Here is a 21,549-nt window from a genome sequence, read left to right on the forward strand (position 1 = left end):
ATTACCAGCCATTAAGTTGAACTGTTAACTAATGCGAGGCCCATCACCATTAATGAGAGTGAGGACAATGATACCCTGATGCATCCTATTGGGTGTGAATTGATGACCTGTTGTTGAACCCCCCTGTAGGATCCAACAATCAAGGAGCCATAGTGATTCTCCATTGCTGCTAGTGATATAGCCTGTCATTAGGGCATACAAGCTTCAAAGCATCATAAGACTTTGATCTTGCACCCAGATAATTTGCTGATGTTGATGGGCCAATATTGTTGGAAGGAGGGCCTTAATAAATCCCACATCAATCCAACACGAGCAATCTGAAAACTAAAATTTATTGATAGGATCCCATAGGATCTACTGACATGTAGTTTTAACGAGCCTATGGCAGTCCATGCTCGCCATATTTCAATTATAGAGAGTCTGAAATACTTGGAAAAGAAGACTCCAAGGGGGCTCCTTTTCCGTAATTAGTCCATTGGGCCAAAGGAATAAACCTGTACCCAATCGACATTCCTCTCATGGTTTACTGAGAACGAGGAGGAACAGAGTGAGCTCATTGTATCAGCAGGAAATCAAGAAGAGTTAGTGGAAGGAACGACTCCTTCTCTCACCATCTCCAACTCTCTTTTCTTCACAATTTCTTCCACAAATTCCTCCTTAGATTAGGGTTTTTGATATAACTTGAGTCTACGCCCATTCACCAAGAAGGTAACATTCCCATCATCAATGATTTTAACCCAAATAGATCAATTCTAAAAAACTTTCTCAATTTCATAGGGGCCGAGCCAATGTATGTTAAAAAGTTCTTAAATTTTGAATCATACAACAATGCCCAGTCTCCCTCCTTGAACTACTTCTTTTTAATGTATCTTCTGTGCCATTTAGCCCATTGTTTTTGAATCAAATCAGTATGCTGAAAATAATCTTGCCTAATATCATCCAACTCATTGAGCTGCAAGATTCTCTGCTGTTGAGCTTCATTAAGGTCTATACCCAAATCTCCTGTCATTTTGAAAGTTCTGATTTGAAATTCAATGGGCAATAAAACTTGCTTTCCATACACAAATTCATACAGAGAAAAGCCAGTGGTATTTATCCATGTGATCCTGTAAGCCCACAATGTTTCAGGAAGTCGGTTAGACCAATCCTTCTTATGTAATTGCACTGTCTTGGTAAGGATTGTCTCCAACACCTTATTTGTTGATTCCACCCTCCCATTGGGTGGACTTTTGATGAGTAATCTGATATTTCAACACAATTCCCTACATAAGATTTGATAGAAATTGAGTACCTTGATCAATAACTATCTCCCTAGGTACCCCAAATATTACAAAAAAATATCATAGAAAATAAAATCTACCACTCCTTTCTCTGTTGCTCTAGGTAATGCTCTTGCCTCCACCCACTTCGTAACATAATCAATACAAACTAAAATATAATTCTTACCTTTGGACATAGGGTTCATGTGACCTGCAAAATCAAGAGCCCACCTCTCAAAAGGTTCTATGAGAACTTGTGGCTACAAAGGCATCTCGTCTGATTGTACAGGCCACCCCATTCTCTAGCAACTGTCACACTTCCAGACATACTCTTTTGCATATTTAAAAATACTGGGAAAATAGTAATCTGAGCGAAGGATCTTTTAAGCTATCCACTTGTATGTTAAGTGTCCTACACATGGTTCATCATGATAGGCTCTCAAGATGTCATAGATCTCATATTCCCTAACACACCTGTGGATAATCAAATCAGGTCCAGTGAAAAAGAGATCTCCCTTAATCCAAGAGTAATTAACACTTTTCCTAATAATTCTCTTTTTCTGATTAGATGAAAAGTAAGGAGGCAACTTTCCTGTAGCAAGGTAATTGGCCATGTCTGCAAACCAAGGTGTTTTGATAGAAATAACAAACAAATTTTCATTAGGAAAGCTATCATTAACAAGAACATCCTCACCTTCATGGTTGAGTCTAGATAAGAAATCAACTACCTGATTCTATTTTCTTGGCCTATCCAATACTATGATGTCAAATTCTTGCAGCAACAAGAGCCACCTAATAATCCCGCCATTAGTAACTAGTTTTTTCATGAGATATTGAATGAAAAAGTGATTGGTGTGTACAAAAAATTCATAGCCCGTGATGTAATGTCTAAACTTATTAATAGCATAATTTACAACAAGGAATTCTTTTTCAGTTACTGTGTAATTCAGCTATGCAAGAGTTAAATTTTTACTAACATAATAAATAGCATGGGTTACATGGTCCTCCTTTTGACCCAATACTGCTCCTATGGTTGAATCAAAGACATCAATGGAGATATGAAAAGGTAATTTCCAATATGGGCCTCTCAAGACAGGGGATGAAGAAAGTTTTTCCTTGAGTGTATCAAATGCATCTTGACATTCATCATTCCAATGAAATTTAGATTCTTTCATTAATAATTTAAACAATGGAGAGGCTACCTTTGTAAAATTTTCAACAAACCTTCTGTAGTAGCCTGCATGTCCAAGGAAACTTCAGACTCCCTTTTGATTGGTTGGTGGGGGAAGCTTTGCAATAACTTCAATCTTTTCCGGATCAACATTAATTCCTGCAGCAGAAACATGATGACCCAAAACAATACTTAATCATAAAACATTTTTCATTACTTAGTGAAATATTAGTTTCTCTAATCTCTGCAAAACTTTCTCAAGATTATGTAAATCCTCTTCAAAATTATCACCCATAACTGTAAAGTCATCCATATACACCTCTAGGCAATCATGCAAAAGATTAGAGAAAATACCAAGGACCGCCCATTGGAATGTGGCTGGTGCATTGCATAGACCAAATTGTAACACCCTATATGCATAAGTACCCTAAAGAAATGTGAATGTAGTCTTCTCCTGGTCCTATGGAGCTATCCTAATCTTATTGTACCTACTGAACCCATCTAGGAAGGAAAAATACTTTTTTCTTGCTAAAGTGTCCAACACTAGGTCTATAAAAGGAAAGGGAATGTGATCTTTTAAGGTAGCCTTATTTAATTCCCTATAATATACACACACTTGCCATTTACCATTCCTTTTGGGGACAATAACCAATGGAGATACCCACTGGCTATCCTAGATAGGATAGATGAACCCTACATTTAAAAATTTCTGTAATTCATCTTTCACAATTTCCCTTAAAGCGGGGTTCATCCTCCTTTGTGGCTGTCTCACAGGCCTAACTTTTTCTTCTATATAAATATGATGAATGCATGTCTCTAGGTGAATTATTCTCATATCTATGTATTCCAAAGAAAAGGTGTTTGACCAGTTTTTCAAGGCTTGAATTAATTGTTTTTCCTGTTCAGGGGTCAAGGCAGAATTAATATTCAAAGGTTTTTCAGGAAAAATTTCAACTACCTTACTCCCCCATTCAGTCATGGAATATGCAGGAAATGCAGATAAGAGGGCTGAATGTAGTTCAACTTCCATACTATGTTCATGAAAATCTTGCAGATTAGTAATGATATCCAAATTATGACTAGACCGCCCTTCTACTTGCTGTGAAAAATCAGGATTAGAAATACAACAATTTATCAAATTTTCTTCTGAATCTTCTTTGAGGCTCATAGCTTGGGCTATTGTCAAAACTGGTCGGGTACATTCTAAATCATGCTCTTCTTCTTCAACCCAATGTGTATTTTTTGATCTTAAGAGGGGTTGAGCAGGGGGATACAAATTAATGTGCTTTGTTTAAGCTCCATGAGTGATGGTCATGTTTCTAGACCTACACCCTATATAAGCATCTGCCATGGCTAACCACGACCTCCCCAAGATCAAAGGATGCCCTCCTAGGTTGGTTTTGGGTTGAAGAACATAAAAGTCTGCAGGATATTCCCAAGAATCTAATGAGATGACAATGTCTTCTAATACCCCCTCTAGCTTTACCTTAGACCTGTCTGCTAGCTCTAACATAGTAGGAGTAGGTAATAAGTCAAAGGATCCTATATGAGACAAAGTCTCCATAGTCATCACATTAATGGCTGCACCTAAATCAATCAAAGTGTTCCTTATGGGATGTCCATTAATAAAGGTGGTAACCACAAAGATTATGGGGTTTGCATATTTTTCAATAGAAAATCCAGTGGACATTAAACTTACAAGCTTTCCACCTACTTGAATTGTAGAGAGTTCTCTCTTTTGTCTTCCTGGACCCTTGGTACATAGCTCCCTCACTGTTTTGGCATAAATTGGAATATCCTTGATTGCTTGCAATAATGAGATCTTAATGAACACATTTCTTAATTCAGACACAAGATCAAAATTAGACTATTTTAGTTTCATTTCCAACCTATCTGGAAAAGGAGGCTGGACCTTATGGGATGAGGAAGGTTCCTGTGGCCTTGAAGTAGGTTGTTCTGCTCGTTTAGGTGTGGTTTCATCTTTAGGCATTTCTAGAGTATCTTCCTCCACAATCTCTTCAATTCTTCTGGGCTGAGTCACCACTTTTTCGGATCAAAGCTAGATTTTCTGTAGTGACACAAGAAATTCCTGTAACACAGGAACAAAAATTTCGTGTAGCAACTATGGTGCAATACAATAGGTAGGAAAAGGGGGATAAGTGACCAATCCAATGTTGTGAGCGGATTGGATGGTTTTATTATTGGGATTAGACATTGGCTAGGCAGGAAGTTGCGTACGATGAGGTTGATTTGGTGTTGATGTTGTTGAGGTTGAATCATTTATTGTGGTGTGGGCTGTGGTGGATAAAATTTTTGAGAGGGAAAATTCTGTGCAGTAGGGTAAGAGAAGTTCCCCTGCTAAGGCTATTGTGGAGGCCAAGGTTGCTAGGAAATTAAAATATTCGACATCTAATTTTGCGTATAAGGAACTTGATAATGCGATTGAGACATACTTGTAACACGTGGTTGCCATGGTATTTGAGGTGCCATTGCATAAAGTGCATTGACAGCCCCCTTCTCTGCTATATATGCTGCTTTAATTTCAGAAAGTGAAGGACATTGATCAATGGAATGCTCAACTTCACAGATTCAGCATACCTCTATACTATATGCAGGACATTCCCTCAAGGAATGCTTCTTCCTGAATTTCAAATAGAACACTACCATGGACTTCTCTAGTTCCTCCTATTTCTCATATTTCTTCTTAGCCTGCAAAACATCTAATTGTGAAGATAAAGTGCTAAGAATATCAATTTTAAAATTTTCAAATAGATTACCCATTTTAGCTCTGGTTACTCCAGCTCCAATAACTAACTTGACAAGCCTGGAAGAATTATCTCTTGTTCCTCCTATAACTTTATAATTCCCTCTTGAATATCTCCGACATAGCTCACGTACCTCATCATAGCTCAACTTTGATATGTCACCTCCTCCCATTAAGTTCAAAATCTCTAGAGATTCTAGTCTGATTTCCTTGAGAAAAATTGTTCTTTTGGTGTCCTTGCTTAGTTGATTCATCTTGGATCTCTGTAGATTGTACTGAAATCTCTCCACCAAATTCTCAAGACTCCCCCCCCTCTAAGTCATGCCAAAAAATTCTTCTCTGAGGTCCCTAGTCTTGTAATAACCTTTATATTTCTTCAAGAATACCTTTTTCATTTCATCCCAAGTTGTAATGGAGTTTGAAGCTAACCCCATAAACCACTTGAGAGCTGCATCCTTCAATGTTGCAGGAAACAACTTCAGCTTCTAAGAATTGGAAGAATAGTCATAGCTCTTGCATAACATGTCAAACTCGAACAAAAAGGCATCAAGATCTTCACTGGAGACTCCACGAAATTTAGGCAAGGATGAGGGAGGAATATTCTTCATCTGAGTTGCTCCACCAGTCTCCCTGATAGGGAATTCAAATGTGACCAATTCCTCTTCCTTCTCATCATATCCATATGTGTGGCCAGTTCCCTCTTCATGAGCCATTCTGGACCAAAAATAAGTGGGACCTTTGTAAACTACAGATTTTGCAGAATCAATGGTTTGAAATTATGGTTCTTGAATAGGATTAACAAGGAATTCCTTTTCAAGCTGACCACTAAGAAAAGATATTGTCTTCCTTGTGAGGGGAGATTCAAAATGGGTAGCAATAGAATATTTTCCTGCAGAATTTGCTATTGTGGAAGTAGTAATATGTTTTGGGCTCTTTTCAGGACCACAGACCTCCTGTCCAGACTCTTCTTCCCTTGTTGCCTTATATCTTGCAAACTTCTTTTTCCTTGCCAGTGTATTAGTAAGTGAAGTGGTGCTCACACCACCAAAAAATACATTTGTAGATGTTGGACCCTACCATCTACTATGCAAACAAATTCAAATAAAATTACTTACCAAACAATTAGGACACGACTTTGGTGAATTTATGACCTCTACAGGTGCGTAGGCTTTGCCCTTCGTCTTACCCCTTCAACTCCCCCAGTCCTAAAAATTTCAAACAATACATATAATACTAAAACACTTTAGTATTATCCCTTAGCACCTCCCCAACAACGACGCCAAAATGTTGAGTCAAATTATAGACTTATAATTTGGTTAACATAAATCATCAACCCAGGGAAGGTAAGCTTATGAGATGTTGCGCAAAATATATGTAGGCTTAATACTGTGAGTTCTTATTAATCTAACCAATCAACCATACACAGAACTAATGCCTCTTTTTTGCATCAACATTTAGTAGCAAAGGCTATGGAGTGGATTGAAACATCCCTCTACAACTCTTAGTATTGCTGATGTTGATTAGAAAAGATAAGAAATCAAACTTACAACAATTTAAGGAATTCACTCAACAATGTAAATCAAATCTTGATTAAATGAAATCCACACATTAACATGAAACTTAATCATTCAATCATTTTCTGTTGATATATCAGAAAGAGTACATTAGCTGTGTGAACAAATTACTACTGCATAACAGATTTAAAATACACACACACTACACTAAGGGAGTTGTGAGCAAAGGGGGCCCTCCCTCACTCACAACCCCTTCAAAATTAGAAGAGCTTGCTCAGTAAGATAGACAGAACATATAATATTATATTAGTATGAAAATGTCACAGTCGAGTACAATCTGATATATAGTATCAACTGAAGCCAACCCAACAACCCCTTACAATATAAAATAGAGTCGAATTTATACAAGTGCAAGAGCCCATATGTGGCTTGAAATAAGAAAAAATACTAATTTGAGCCATTAACTAACAGTACTGGTACAAAGTGTCAAATTTAGCTATACTGAACCTAATCAATGATTGAAAGCATGGATTAGATGAAATTTGTTACATCACTATAGTTTTCCTTCATACAACCAACGAGAAGAGGTCTGCAAATCTGGGTGATTTCGTTGGTGGATTTGAAACAACCAATAGGACAGCATCCATGTATGACAAATTCCCCACAAAACCCATGCTCTCATTTGATTTAGAAATAATTGGAACATAGCTAACCGTTGATTTTGCCGCAGGAAATCTAGGCAGTTGCAGGAAATCCACGCCTACAGGAAATAGGATCGCACGAGTTGTCTGCAGGAATGCGGGACCGTTCAAATCAAAACAAATCTGCACACAAAATATAGATTAGTTGGCATGATAATTCAATAAGGAAACCACTAACTTAAGGAAAGCTTAAGATTAAGGTAAAAGACACTTTTTGATGTTAATTTGCATACCTCCAACATATAGCACCCTTTTGGCCAAAACCTAGATAGTATAACCGAAATAGGCATAATAGGAGTCAAGGTTAGTTCAAAATGGGAGAGGTAAAGTCTAGGAAAGGTGTCAAAATTAGACAAAACCAAGCCCCAACAATCATCTTATAGTCAAATGAACTTGATTTAATCTTAGTTTTTTAAAATAATGAATCATCCTCATTTCAATCTTATTTTTTAATTCTACCTTTTTAATGCTATTTTTTAAGGAGTAGTCTAACTTATAGAGGAAATAGCCTTTTTCATTGGAATTCACCAAAATCCGACAATGCAATTTCAAATTTTGTGTTGTTTAAAATACATTTTTGAATGCATAAATGGATTGAACACCTTGAAAACCCATGGGGCACTCGAATTATGCAGGTTAAGCAATTTAAACTCAAGTTTTTAAAAATCTTTGTGTGATTCGTGAAAAATGCCATTTCATCTATAAGTTAGACTAGGCCATTTTTAATAGTAATGATTACGAAGTGTATATGTGTTATTGTTAGAATAATCTAATTAAAATAATAAAAGAAGAGTGATTAACTACCACAATTAAAGTTAGAGTTTAATATCATCATTTATGTGTAAAGATAAAGTAGAATATACCCTTTTATTGAATCTTCTCAAAGTTCCACATAATTCTTTTATTCAAAAAATAAAAATTAGCAATGATTTAAACCACATAAGTTAATGATTAAATAGCTAAAGATTTTTAAATATTTAAATGGAGTTCCAACAATTTTGTTTTTGGTGTAATTGTAATTTTGTTGTTTAAAATCTATTTTTTATTACATATATGGATTAAACACTTTGAAAAACCTTGGGGCACTTGGATTAGGGAGACTTCACAACTTAACTAGTAATTCCAACAAGCCCCTCGAATTATGGGAAAATTAGACGGGAAAATGAGCCACAAAACCCTCCAAATTGTATAATAGACAAACTATGACTTTAAATGTATTTTAAACCATTGCTAATTACATAGATAGACATGTTCATATTTTAAATATTTACATGTATTTTAAACCAACCTAGATCCATCTTAACCCAATCTCTCGAGGTGCAAACCTATTTTTTGAGTGTGAAATTTGAGGAAACGATTGCACCTCGAGATATTTGATCACTCTCGATGCTTTATAGATCTGGGCTTAACATGGATCTAGGTTGGTTATATAATACTATATAATATCTATATTTGTATCTGTGTCTCTTTCTTATTCCCTCTCTATATCTCACCCACCAAACATAGAAATTCTCTCACTATACCTATATATTTCTCCCTCTCTCTCTTCCCCTTTTGTCCCTCTCTCTTCCCTCCTCCTCTCTCCATTTCTCACTTGTCACTCCCTCTCTTTCTCCACCTTTCTCTCTCTTTGTATTTCTTCTTGTCTCCTTCTCTCCCCATCCAACTCCAACTCTCTCTCTTGAGTCCTCTCTCTCTTCCTTCCTCTCTCTCCCTTTCTCTCCCACCTCCCTCTATCTCTCTCCCCCATCTCTCTCTCTCACTCCCTCCCTCTCCCCTTCAACTCTGTCACTATCTCCCTCCCTCTCTCCTTCTCCCTCTCCCCTCCATCTTTGTGACTCCCTCTCTCTCTCTTACCTCCAACTTTGTCACTGTCTCCCTCCCTCTCTCCATCTCTCTCTTCCCCTTCTCTACCTATATCTCTTCTCTCCTCTCCTTTGGCTTCCCACATATCCTCTCTCCATCTCTCCTTTGTCACTTAAAAATACCATTCACTCTCTTTCCTCTATTATTGTTAGTCACTTTGCTTGCTCTCATGGCTTAGATCTTTAGTTAGGATGGATCTATAATGGCTTTCAATAATATTATTTATATTATATAAATTTCACATCTTTATATATAAAAGTATTCTCATTTTTAACTTTATTAAAACCTTAATTTAATTTATATGGGAATATTTTTAGTAGTCGTGAGGATATAAGGTTAGATATATCTCAAAAGTAATTATAACATTTTCCTTTTAGATTCAATTAAAAAAATGTTATAAAATTAAATTAAAATAAATATTTTTATTGTGAAATAAGTTATGTTTTTGAGCATGTGGTATTGATAAGTCATAGTATTGTTCCATGGTATTGTAACAAAACCTATTTACAACTTAATAATATCCATGGTTAAGAATCTTTTCATATTGTTAAAAAATATTTTGATTGTGAAATAAGTTATAAGTTTTGGGCATGTGGTATTGGCCCATGGTATTGTAACAAAGCCTATTTAAAAGTTAATAATATTCATGGTAAACTGGGGTGAATATCCATGGTTAAGAATATTTTCATACTATTATAAAATATTTTAATTGTGAAATAAGTTATATTTTATGGGCATGTGGTATTGATAAGTCATGATATTAGCCCATTGTGTTGAAACAAAGTATATTTGCAAGTTAATAATATGGTAAAGTGGAAGTGAATATCCATGGTTAAGAATACTTCTATACTGATATAAGATATTTTGATTGTGAAATAAGTTATGTATTTTTGGCATGTGGTATTGATAAGCCATGATATTGGCCCATGGTATTGTAACAAAACCTATTTTTTACAAGTTAATAATATCCACGTTAAAGTGGGGAAGAATATCCATAGTTAAGAATCTTGTAATGTTATAAAATATTTTGGTTGTGAAATAGGTTATGGTTTTTGGGCATGTGATATTGATAAGTCATGGTATTGACCCATGGTATTGTAACAAATAATTTTAAAAAATTAATAACAAAATCAAATAAAACAAATTGAATTTATTATTTACTCATCCTAGATACTAGGTTAATATTACTTTTAAATTTCTATTTATTACTTTTAGCTTTTTATTTTTTTATTTTTATTGAGCTGGCATTTAAAATTATTTACTTACTTACATTACATCTACACATCTAACCTATATTAGGCTGTAAAGCGCCTCTAAACATGTTTATATTAAGCGGATTTTAGAGTTTTTAATTATAAATAGTGAGTGTAAGTTGAATATCTAATAGAAAAATATTCTTCCTTGTCATTTATTAAATTTATGAAATGCATTTTATCAATGGCGATTTGTGATTATTTGCATTATTAAATGCTCCACTTAGCTGAATTTCAACCCATAGAACCATAAGATTTAAACACATCTAACCTATATTAGGCTGTAAAGCGCCTCTAAACATGTTTATATTAAGCGGATTTTAGAGTTTTTAATTATAAATAGTGAGTGTAAGTTGAATATCTAATAGAAAAATATTCTTCCTTGTCATTTATTAAATTTATGAAATGCATTGATTTGTGATTATTTGCATTATTAAATGCTCCACTTAGCTGAATTTCAACCCATAGAACCATAAGATTTAAACACATCTAACCTATATTAGGCTGTAAAGCGCCTCTAAACATGTTTATATTAAGCGGATTTTAGAGTTTTTAATTATAAATAGTGAGTGTAAGTTGAATATCTAATAGAAAAATATTCTTCCTTGTCATTTATTAAATTTATGAAATGCATTTTATCAATGGTGATTTGTGATTATTTGCATTACTAAATGCTCCACTTAGCTGAATTTCAACCCATAGAACCATAAGATTTAAATTCTTGCCAAGTGGCCGTTATGGTGTTTTTTTTGTTTGTATCGATATACTAAACCTCCGCTAGTCTAACTAATGGAATTAATGACTCCTTTGAGTATCTTTTCTGGTCAATCTTGTCAAAAAAGCAATAAAGAATTTTAAGAATCATAAATTTAAGTTGTTTGATATGCAAAGTCCCAATGCATGGGGTTTTTAGGGTGTTGAATATATTTATGAATTTAAAAGTTTATTTTAATCAATAAGAAATTGCAATCTTGTTAAAAATTGGAGTATTTTTTAACTGCCACATTTTGGAGTTTCTGGTGGCGGGAATTAGGCGAAAAATTTTGTGGTCAAATCTTGATTTGTTTTGTTTACAATGGTTTCTTTTTAATTACATATATAGATTCCACATCCTCAAAAACCACTACGTCACTTTTATTGTGAAGACTTCACCGATCAAACTTGTGATTTGAAAGAATTCCTATCGGATTCTAAAGAAATTAGATGGGAAAATAAACTAGAAAACTTTCCAAAAAAATTGCAATTAAAGACTACAAGTTAAAAATCATGCTCTTGAATTTTTGCCGAAAAGTTATTTCTTACACTACACCAATCCACTTTCATCAACCATTTAAATTACAATGAATCTTGCCAATTTGTCATGTTTGCATTGATATCCTAAACCTTTGCATAGTATCCTAATCCTATTCACCTTTTTTAAGTTATGGTGATTTGTGTCTTTCTTGTTTACATAAATATACTAAAACTTTGCATGGCGTCGAAACCCTATGCACATTAGTCAACATTTAAATTATGGTGATATGTGATTTTTGAATTATTAAATATTCATTTATGAGTTGTCTTTTTAAGTTAGACTTTTTGAAAAGTTTTCCCATTTATTTTTATCTAATTTGTCTAGATTCCGGTAGGGATATGTAGTCAAAAAATCAGTTTAAACAACACAAATGAAGATGTGTACTCACGTACTCGTTTTGCTAAGGTCTCCCATTCTCGGGTGTACTCGTCCACATTTCCTTTTGGTCGTAATCTGATGAGTGTTGAAAAGAACTCTTCTTCCTTTACATCTTGGAATATTTTAAAACATGAATCCTTAAATTTTCTCCAACTGATGGTGATTGTTGTCTTCTTCCACCACATATACTAATTATATGCTTCGCCTTCCATTTTCATGGAAGAGTGTCTAATCTTTTCATCATCATTTTCAATATCGTAAATCTCGAAATTTTCTTATGCTTTATTCAGCCATGCAACACTGCATTTTTCGTTACCATTGAATTTGGGTAGCTCGATATTTTCTCTTCGTTGATACGTCACTAACAGTGGAGCGAAAAGAGGGTATTTATTGGTGAATGTATTCCAGAGCTGCTTATTTGAAAAAATTGCGTCACTATTTCCTTGATGGTGTGTGGATGATTTTTTTTGAGACTCCTCTTTTTCATGAGAATCTACTGAATTTGTTGAATCTGATGAATTGTGTTGTTGATTACCTCCATCATCTTGGATTAGTTGTTTGGGTGTAACCTTTATCCTTTCACACAAGGTGTTCAACAACGTCATTGTCTGATTATGATTTATTTCAGATTTGATATAGTTTTGCCCGAGCTGTTGTTCTATTTGACTTGTCGTATCTTGTAGCCTCTTGATATTGTCAGAACGTCCTATAACCTTACTCTCGAGATCGACTAATTTTTGGTTGAAATCATCAGAGTGGCTAGTAATCCTATTCTCCAGATCAATCATTTTTTTGCTGAAATCGATCATTGTCATCTATGACATTGAACGGGTTTGTGGGGATGTATATCTGTCTGCTAGCTTAACTTTCTTCCTTAAGTTGACTATTTTTTTTAATTAATTAAATTATATCAACAAGTGATTAATATCATATAACTATATGACTTATGCTATAAACCTTATATAGTTATATACCCAACGCAATCCAATCGTGACGTTAAATGATGCATCCCTCTGGCGGTTGAATAATCCACCACATCAAAGAACATTGCAGTAGTGTTGATCGAGGCACGATACTGACCAAAGATACTTGGCACTGTGCGGAAGTGTGCTGACAACGACAATGTGGACTGTTGGAAGGGAACAACAGAACAAGAGTCCAGGTACACAACAATTGGGTGCAGAAGACGTCGGTTGGGATAGGGATGGAATGAGACAGGGTGTGTTGGTAGTGGCAGAGCGATGGATTACAATGGAAATGGATTACGCAGCAGCGGATTTGGTGCAGAGACGTTGGCGGGCACAGGGATGGACGAGACCTAGAGGTGTGTTGACATCGGAAAAGCAATGGATTGTAGACAGGTGAAAATGCAGTGGACTGCACACTTGAAAACATAGTGCGATGATATAGTGGGATGCACAGTGGGAGTAACTGTGTACGGAAAAGTAGTGAGGCTTTCCAGAGGCCCAAGGTGCTCTGATACCAGATGGCACAAACATGATCAATTACTCATAAAGAATCATATTTATTATTATTAAAGATAGAAGATGATTACAATTTGTGGGAGGCTCCTGGCTTTATACTGTCTTGGGTGCCTCTTGGCTTAAATAACTAACTTTTATATAACAATAAATCACTAGACGATTTTAACACATCACTAAGAAAAACAAAGTTCTTAAAAGATAAAACACATAATAAACTGATAGACACCACCCCCGAATGTCCAACATAATGAGGACATAGTGAAATGATACATACTAGGCATACCAGAAGAGATTTCCCCTCGCTTTGGATAACCACAATGATACTATGCCGAAGAGGACCACTCCACACCAACAGTAGCCAACCTCTGGGGAATTCTTCACACCACCTTGCATTGGGGTCCTAGACTCTATAACTCTGCACCACGACCTCACTAGGACAACTATCCCACCACACAACACACAATTTTTGCCCTGTAATGGTAAGGCTAATAGGAATGCATAGAGTGGCGACTTGCGCATACACTATGATCCCTTCACCACCTTCCAATTCTCCTATAACTAGATAAACGATTCGCTGGAGGCAAACCAACTTCCAGTATATAAACAACAATACCATTCTCTCCATGTTTCAGACTGTAGGGGTAACATCCTCTTGCCTAACCTCATTTAATTTTCCGTTTACAGTCAACCCCATCGAGGTGATTAGTATTATAACATTATCATAATTATACTCAAAATTTACTCCTTAAAAATATTAAGTATATATATATATATATATTGTAAACTTGGTGGTGCTTCTTCTATTAATATTAACTATTCAAAATCAGAACTTCCATTTGTTCCAGGTGGCTTATTTGCCCGAAGGAAACCAGATAGCCACCTGTTTGCATTAAACCCTGTCCAAAATTGGAAAAATGTATTTCTTTATCCATCTAGGAACATTGTCTTTTCTATCTATACTATTGTTCCAATTAAACAAGTAAAAGTTGTTCATCAAAATTTTGGCAAAAATGTAGTGGATTTCTGCTTCAATCATCCTCCGAGGATATTACTAGGGCAAGCGCTTTGGCACTAGAGCTAAGCATCTCGACCCTCTTCATGTCTTGAAGTGTTTGTTCAATTCTTCCCAATGCCAAGTTGTTTTTGTAAGTTTGCATCTGGACTGTTGCAATCTCCCAAAGGAGTTCTACCCTGACGAGATCCTTTTCCTTGGTGTTCTCCTTCACCTCCAGTCCTTTGCTTGTTCTTGTTCCCGATTAAGAGTCATGGCCCATGCCACGACATTCTTCATGACCCAATACTATTGTATTGTCTGTCTGAAGAGAGAGTGCCATCCTCGAGAGTTCCCTGGGTCTGGAACCATACTCTCCCATTCCTCCATGGGGATGTCTTCGTTCCTTATGTTGTCATTTAGTTCTCACTCCCATCCAAAAATTTGGCCTCTAATGTCTAGTGGGTTCCTTGCCATGTAGGCGTCAATGAGGGTTTTCATGTGTTCACATCTAGACTTTCTCCCTTTCTTTCTTTGCTCCTTGTCTGAGCCACTCACCCCCTCTGCCATCTTTTATCTCTCTTGCCCTTCCTAGCTGTCATGTTGTCCATGTGCCTGTTTCCATCTGCATCTTTTGGTTTGTTGTCCTCCTCATTGTGCTGGGCATGGTGTGAGGTGAGACCTATCAGATAACCATTACGATTATCAGTTTGATAATAAACAAACATCCAAATCATTTCCCATTTACTTGTGTCCCATTTGTTATCCATTTCAGTGCTATAACTAATGCTTTGTGATATTTATTTTAGAATTTCCCATCTCCTCTCATAGGTATGGGTTCTTCCAATTCTTACTTCTCTTATTGTTTTTCCCTCTCAGCAACATATGTCACTCAGACAACACGACAAAGGTGTCCGCTTAGGTTCACCTATAGGGTAGGCTGGTTTACTGTTTCTTGCATCGTAGGGAGTCTTGGTCATGGGAATTTTTTCCAAGGATCTAGGCCTTAGAACACTGACCCTATTTTCTTCCTCCCCTAGAGGTATTTTGTTTCCCTGTTTCCCTCTTTTCTTGGTTCTAATTGCTCTCCGAGGTTCTTCATTTTTTCCTTCTGGTTTTATCTTAGTGTCCCCAACAAAGGTCATTATGATCTCGCTCTCTCACATTTCGTTTCGAGAGTTTACCATGGTGGAGACCTTTCCATTCCTGGATTCTCTCCCCTCCATTCCTAGTTTACTCCCCAGTATTTTCGTTACCCATTCTACAACTTTCGGCTAACCAGGGTCCCAGGAATTCCTGGGTTCCTCCTTACCAGACTCATTCCTTCTCCTGAACAAATTTCCTAGATTAATGCAGAAAGACATCCTATGCCTTACGACGCTAAGGGAAAAAGGATTAACATACCAACATACAGAACTGGTTCCACTTCTGTCGACAGGCTGCAACGTCATTCTTCGGCCACCTTTCCTCTCTTGATATATCCCCACTTGGTTGGGTGGATGAGTCAAATTTGGTATATCCCCACTTGGTTGGGAGATGAATGTATGTATTAGTCATTGGTGATAGGAAGGTCATTTGTATGTATAGAGTCATGTTCTTTTAGAACATCTTTTTGCAGACTTTGCTTATGCTTAGGGGGAGCATGAACTCAATCATGGGAGCTCAATCATCACACTTCAGCATATCAGAGAACTCAGCATGCACTCAGGGGGAGCATGACCCTTTGCCCTTGATGTTAAAGGGGGAGAGTGACTTAGTGTGGTTGTTTCCATCAAGTCCAAAGGGGGAGATTGTCGGCATTATGATGTATGTGTTGTACTTGATGGCAACCCACTTGTAGCATAACAGCTCACCTGTATATGGTAACTATATGAATCTACAGAAGAGATATTAGATGTGAAAAAATGCATGACAGTAGTGTTCACATATGTGATGAAATGCAGGGCAGCTTCAAGGAATTAGTTTAGAAGGCAACTCACTCAGGTGAAAGTATAGCAGGTAAACAACAAAGAATTACAGATCAGTCTTCACAGAATGAAGAAAGAGAGGTATATGCAGGTTCACCATTGAACAAGTTGCGCATACACTCAGGTTCACTCTATACAAGTCGCGCATACATACACACACACTTTCATAGAAGGAAAAGTGCATATACCTTGGAAAACTAAATTTTTGGTTCGAAGTATTTGGTCCATGGTATTTTGACCCATGGTATTGGTCCAAGATATCTGGTTTGAGGTATTGACCCTAGGTATTTGGTCCAAGGTATTGGTTCTAAGTGGTTTTGGTCCATGGTATTGAGAAAGGCCTAAGACTATAAAAGGAAGAGAAGATCATTAGGCGAAAGTGTGCAAGTATCGAATATCTGATGAAGTGTGAGAGAAGCAACATTCATCTACTTATGCACTCGCAAAGCAAGTGCAGTTCGAAGGATACCTGGCTAAATTCAGGCTCCGTCTGTAGTTTATGAAGAAAATAACACTAACAAACAAATAAAATTTTCTTTCCCAGTATGGTCGCCACTATGTTAGGGCCTAAATCTATCAAACCACGCTTAACTTGGTATATAGCCCTACCAGGTCGGGAGAGGGCTCTCTCCTTATCAATCTCAGTAAAATATATCAAATGAAGCCTAAGATAACTGGTGTAAAGACTAATTTTAGGCTAGGCATATGCTCAGAGGAGTTTGATTGAATTTGATGATGGTTTGCTGGCTCAAAAGTGAGAGGGAGATTTGGGTCTGGGCAATGGACTCAGTTTTGCAGAGGTTTCGGTGGGGCGAGGTAGGAAAATGATTTAGTACTTTAAATTGAATGATATGGAGAGTCTTAAGACTGGTGAGGAGTTGGAGAGGGCATGAGAGTCTCAGGGATCCTCTTCAAACAATAGAAAACATAAATAACTAAACAAACCCTAGGTAGAGCACTGCAACTTCGATGATTTCTACCTTTATCCTTGATTTATTTAGTTCAAATGAAAAGAGATAGATAATGGCATACATAAACACATGTAAACTTGAATTACAGAAGAAGAAACAATACAAATCAACTTGCCACAAGAATCCCACAAAATGCTGCAAACCCCGGTCTATTCCTTTGCCAAACTGCAGAGATGAACGTACAATGCTGCTCAAAGCTTTGACAAAAATCCAAACTTGACAAATGACTGAAAAAATACTAGATATAGGCAACAAACAAATCATTCTAGGCTTTAGGGGTCGAATTCATGAGTTTAGGAGTTGTTCCAACAAGATCTAAACTAAGAACTGAAAAGTAGGCAATGGAAAAACTTGCCTCTAAAATCTAGTAAACTGATTCATTCAGTTCAAAACTACCTTTTCATGATGTATCTACCTCCATGAGTTAATTTTCAACATTTTTACATCAAATTCCATCAAGTTACATCAAATTACATCATGAGTTTGACTATGAGAGAGAAAAAGTCAAACTGAGAAAAAACTGGGCGAAAAAACAGAGTTTTTTTGGCAAAAATGACAATTTTTCACCCTATGCGCTGCGCCAGTTGAAGTTTTAATATGTTTTCTGAGCCTTTGTGCGCCGCGCCAACTAGGTGCACCGCGCCTCGACCCAGGTGCACCGCACCCAGTGTAACTGCTAAGTTTTGCTGCAAATCACCTTCATCGCCTCAAAAACACGACTTGGTTCTTGTTTTTCTCTCTTTGGCATACAAATGAGCTCTTGAACATAATAACCACTTTATATATCCTTGGACTTTAATTTTTATTTGCAAAAACCCACTTTTCTAAAGTTTTCTTTTTCACTTGTTCTTTAAAGCTCTGTTTTGTCAGTTTGACTTGTTTTTTGCCTTTGATGGACTAAATGCCTTGAATTTTTGACTCTTTTGCTGGAGATGGAGTGTAGGAGCTTGGCAAGGTGACCAGGGATGTATCTCGGACTTATTACATATAGGAAAAATGAAATTACATGAAATTTTTATACATAAAACAATAAAACTCTGTTTTTCCTCAAAACATGGTTTTGAGGAAAAATAAATTACTGAGAATGTCATTATTGAAATCTTTGATCTTGAGACTTTATTTGACCTCCGCATGTGCCTGCTGACCATTATTGAGCTTTTACAAGACGTTGAGGACAAACCCTAGACCTAATGAGACCTAAAACCCTAAAAATGACTTTTTCCAGATGTAAAGACAAAAAATTACTGTAAGTGACCTAAATTTGTGAAAATAGGCCAGCAGGTAAAGACCATGAGGGAATTTGATAAAGCACCGCTACCATCAGATGATCCATGACCTAATGGAATGCAACTGATCGGATGGGACACCTAAGAATGCATGCAACAAGAAAATTTTGATCACTAATGGAGGGATGAAGATACTGCCACTAACAAGAACCATAAACTATCTTCAATATCTTGGAACAGATGTCTGGGAAATCGTGGAAGGAGGATATACATTTCCATCAACAATTCCTACATATACAACAAGTAAAAAGCAATATGAAACCAATGCTAAGGCTGTCAATACATTATTTGGAACTCTGTCACAATCAGAGTTTGTCAAAGTTATGCAGCTCGAATCAGCCAAAGAAATATGGGACAAAATTGTTCTAAGCTACGAAGGAGACTCTTAGGTAAAACATGCTAAACTGCAAACTCTCAGAATTCAATATGAAACTCTCAAAATGCAAAATGATGAAAGTATATCTAGTTACTTCTTACGTATAGATGAGATTGTTAATTGCATGAAGAATCTGGGTGAAGAGATAAAGGAAGTTACCTTAGTTGAAAAAGTTTTAAGATCCTTATCTGCTAAATTTGAATCAAAAGTATCTGCCATAGAAGAAAAACAGGATCTACAGAATATTACTATGACACAGCTTCACAGAATCTTAAATGCCTTTGAGATGAGAAAAGGAGGTCCATTAGATATGAGAGAAGCCACATTTAAAGCTTTAGCAAAAGGAAAAGAAGAACTCAATGAATCATGACATATTTTAAAAGATGAAGAGGAAGCAAACTTTGTCAAGAAGCTTCAACAGGGTTCCAAAAGATTTAGAGGTAAACAACCTTTCAAAATTTTTTCCTGTGGTAGAGTCGGTCATTATGCTGCCAAATGTCCTCATAAAGATAAACATGATAAAGGGAAGGAATCTACAAAATGGAATAAAAAACAAAGTGTAAGTAAAAAGAGCTACTATACTCATTAAGATAGTGATGGTTTATCAAATAGTGATGAAGATGAAAATAATAATGACTATAGACTTCTGATGGCTTACGAAGATGATGATTTTTTGGATGCTTTAAATGAACATGATCTTTATGAAGAAATCTCTAAACTCAAAATCTGTTTAGAAGAAAAGAATATGATTATAGATACCTTGACATACCAACTTGTTGAAAGAGAAAAACACAATTAAAAGCTAGAATGTGAAATTGTGGGTCTAAGAAAGGATCTTGAGAAAATAAAAGCTCTCAATCTTAGATTTTCTAAAGGATCATAAACCTTAAATGAAATTATCAAAATGCATTCTCTCCTCTGATAAAGATAGGTCTTGGATATACTGAAGAAACATATCAATCACAGAAGCTGTCAACCTCCACTAAATGCTATCTTGATGCAACAAAGAGTAGTGAACAGTTTGACAATCGTCAGCAAAGGCATAAAGCAGATCACTAGGAGAATCAGGCTCAATTTACTTCAAGGATGAACATAAGCCACAATCAACCTCAGGTAAATCATGCTGAATTTGCTTCAAAGATAAATATCAATAGAAACTACAATCAACAGGTCAGTAGATTTGATAATCGCAGGAACTCCTTTAATGGTCACTATTTCTCATGTCATAATTTTGGACACAAAGATGCTCAATGTGTTGCTTACAAAACTATCATGACTAGAGGAGCACGAAATCAAAGGAATGTGACAGGGATCAAGAAAAGTTGCTATAATAACTTTTATCTTCTTGAAAATGAAATAGAATGCTCAATCTGTAAAAACTTTGGCCATGAAGAATCTGAATGCAGGACTAAATTTCGGCGAATAACTCAAAGGGAGAAAACTCCATTAAATCCAAAAATTTGGAGAAAGAAATAACCACAAACAGAAAGATGTGGTATAACCTTATATGTAGAAGGACAAGAAAACCAATGGTACATCGACAGTGGATGCTCAAAACACATGACAGGTGAAAAAGAAAAACTACACTCATATAATGCCCTAGAAAAAGAAAAGAGTGTCTCATTTGGAAACGACACTCCTGCTGTCATAAAAGGTAAAGGCTCTGTTTTCTTGAAAGAAAAAGTTAAAGTTGGGAATGTTATGTATGTTGATGGCTTAAATCATAACCTGTTGATTGTGAGTCAAATGTGTGATCAAGGAAATGAAGTGGTGTTTCAATCAAATGGATGTGTTGTTCGTGAGCTTGATACAGGAGAAACCATGATCAAAGGGACAAGAACTCCAAACAACCTATACATACACAAGGAGGACAACAACAGTGCTATCTAAGCAAAACTGATGAAAACTGGATATGGCATAGAAGTTTGGGACATCTAAGCTTTTCTCAAATAAGAAAAGCATGCAGATTCTAGGTTGTTCGTGATCTTCTAGATATCAACATTCCTGAAAATACTATATGCAAATCATGTCAATTTGGTAAGCAAACCAGATCTCACTTCATCGAAAAGGAAGGGTCATCTAGTAAGCCTCTTGAACTTGTTCATACTAATTTACGTGGACCATCAAGGAAAATGTCACCTCGTGGAGAAGAATATTTTATATTATTCATTGATGATTTTTCTAGAATGTGTTGGATAGGTCTTCTAAAGCATAAAGACGAAGCATTTGAAAAGTTCAAAGCCTTCAAAGCTTTGGTTGAAAATGAATTAGATC

At 36.1% G+C, this 21,549-nt stretch overlaps 1 protein-coding gene across 1 annotated transcript; it reads right to left on the reverse strand.

The window, feature by feature from the left end:
• Window positions 1-850: 850 nt before the first annotated feature.
• LOC149174892 (uncharacterized) lies at window positions 851-1,873 on the reverse strand. The gene is made up of 2 exons (XM_089421003.1): window positions 1,734-1,873; window positions 851-1,106 (listed from the first exon to the last, which is right to left on the reverse strand). Exons 1-2 carry the CDS (start codon window positions 1,871-1,873, stop codon window positions 851-853), a joined length of 396 nt encoding a protein of 131 aa, XP_089277129.1.
• Window positions 1,874-21,549: the final 19,676 nt, after the last annotated feature.

The sequence above is a fragment of the Pinus tabuliformis genome, chromosome 4_1 (assembly GCF_031772625.1).
Source record: "Pinus tabuliformis cultivar Carrire ecotype Pingquan chromosome 4_1, CPIR1, whole genome shotgun sequence".
Lineage (NCBI taxonomy): Eukaryota > Viridiplantae > Streptophyta > Pinopsida > Pinales > Pinaceae > Pinus > Pinus tabuliformis.

Bases quoted from the DNA above. Each gene is read 5' to 3' on its own strand.
- LOC149174892 (XM_089421003.1), bottom strand. From the start codon at position 1,873: ATGGCCAATTACCTTGCTACAGGAAAGTTGCCTCCTTACTTTTCATCT. The intron at 1,107-1,733 runs GTGTGTTAGGGA...GTGGGCTTACAG, and splicing joins CCTGATTTGATTATCCACAG to GATCACATGGATAAATACCA.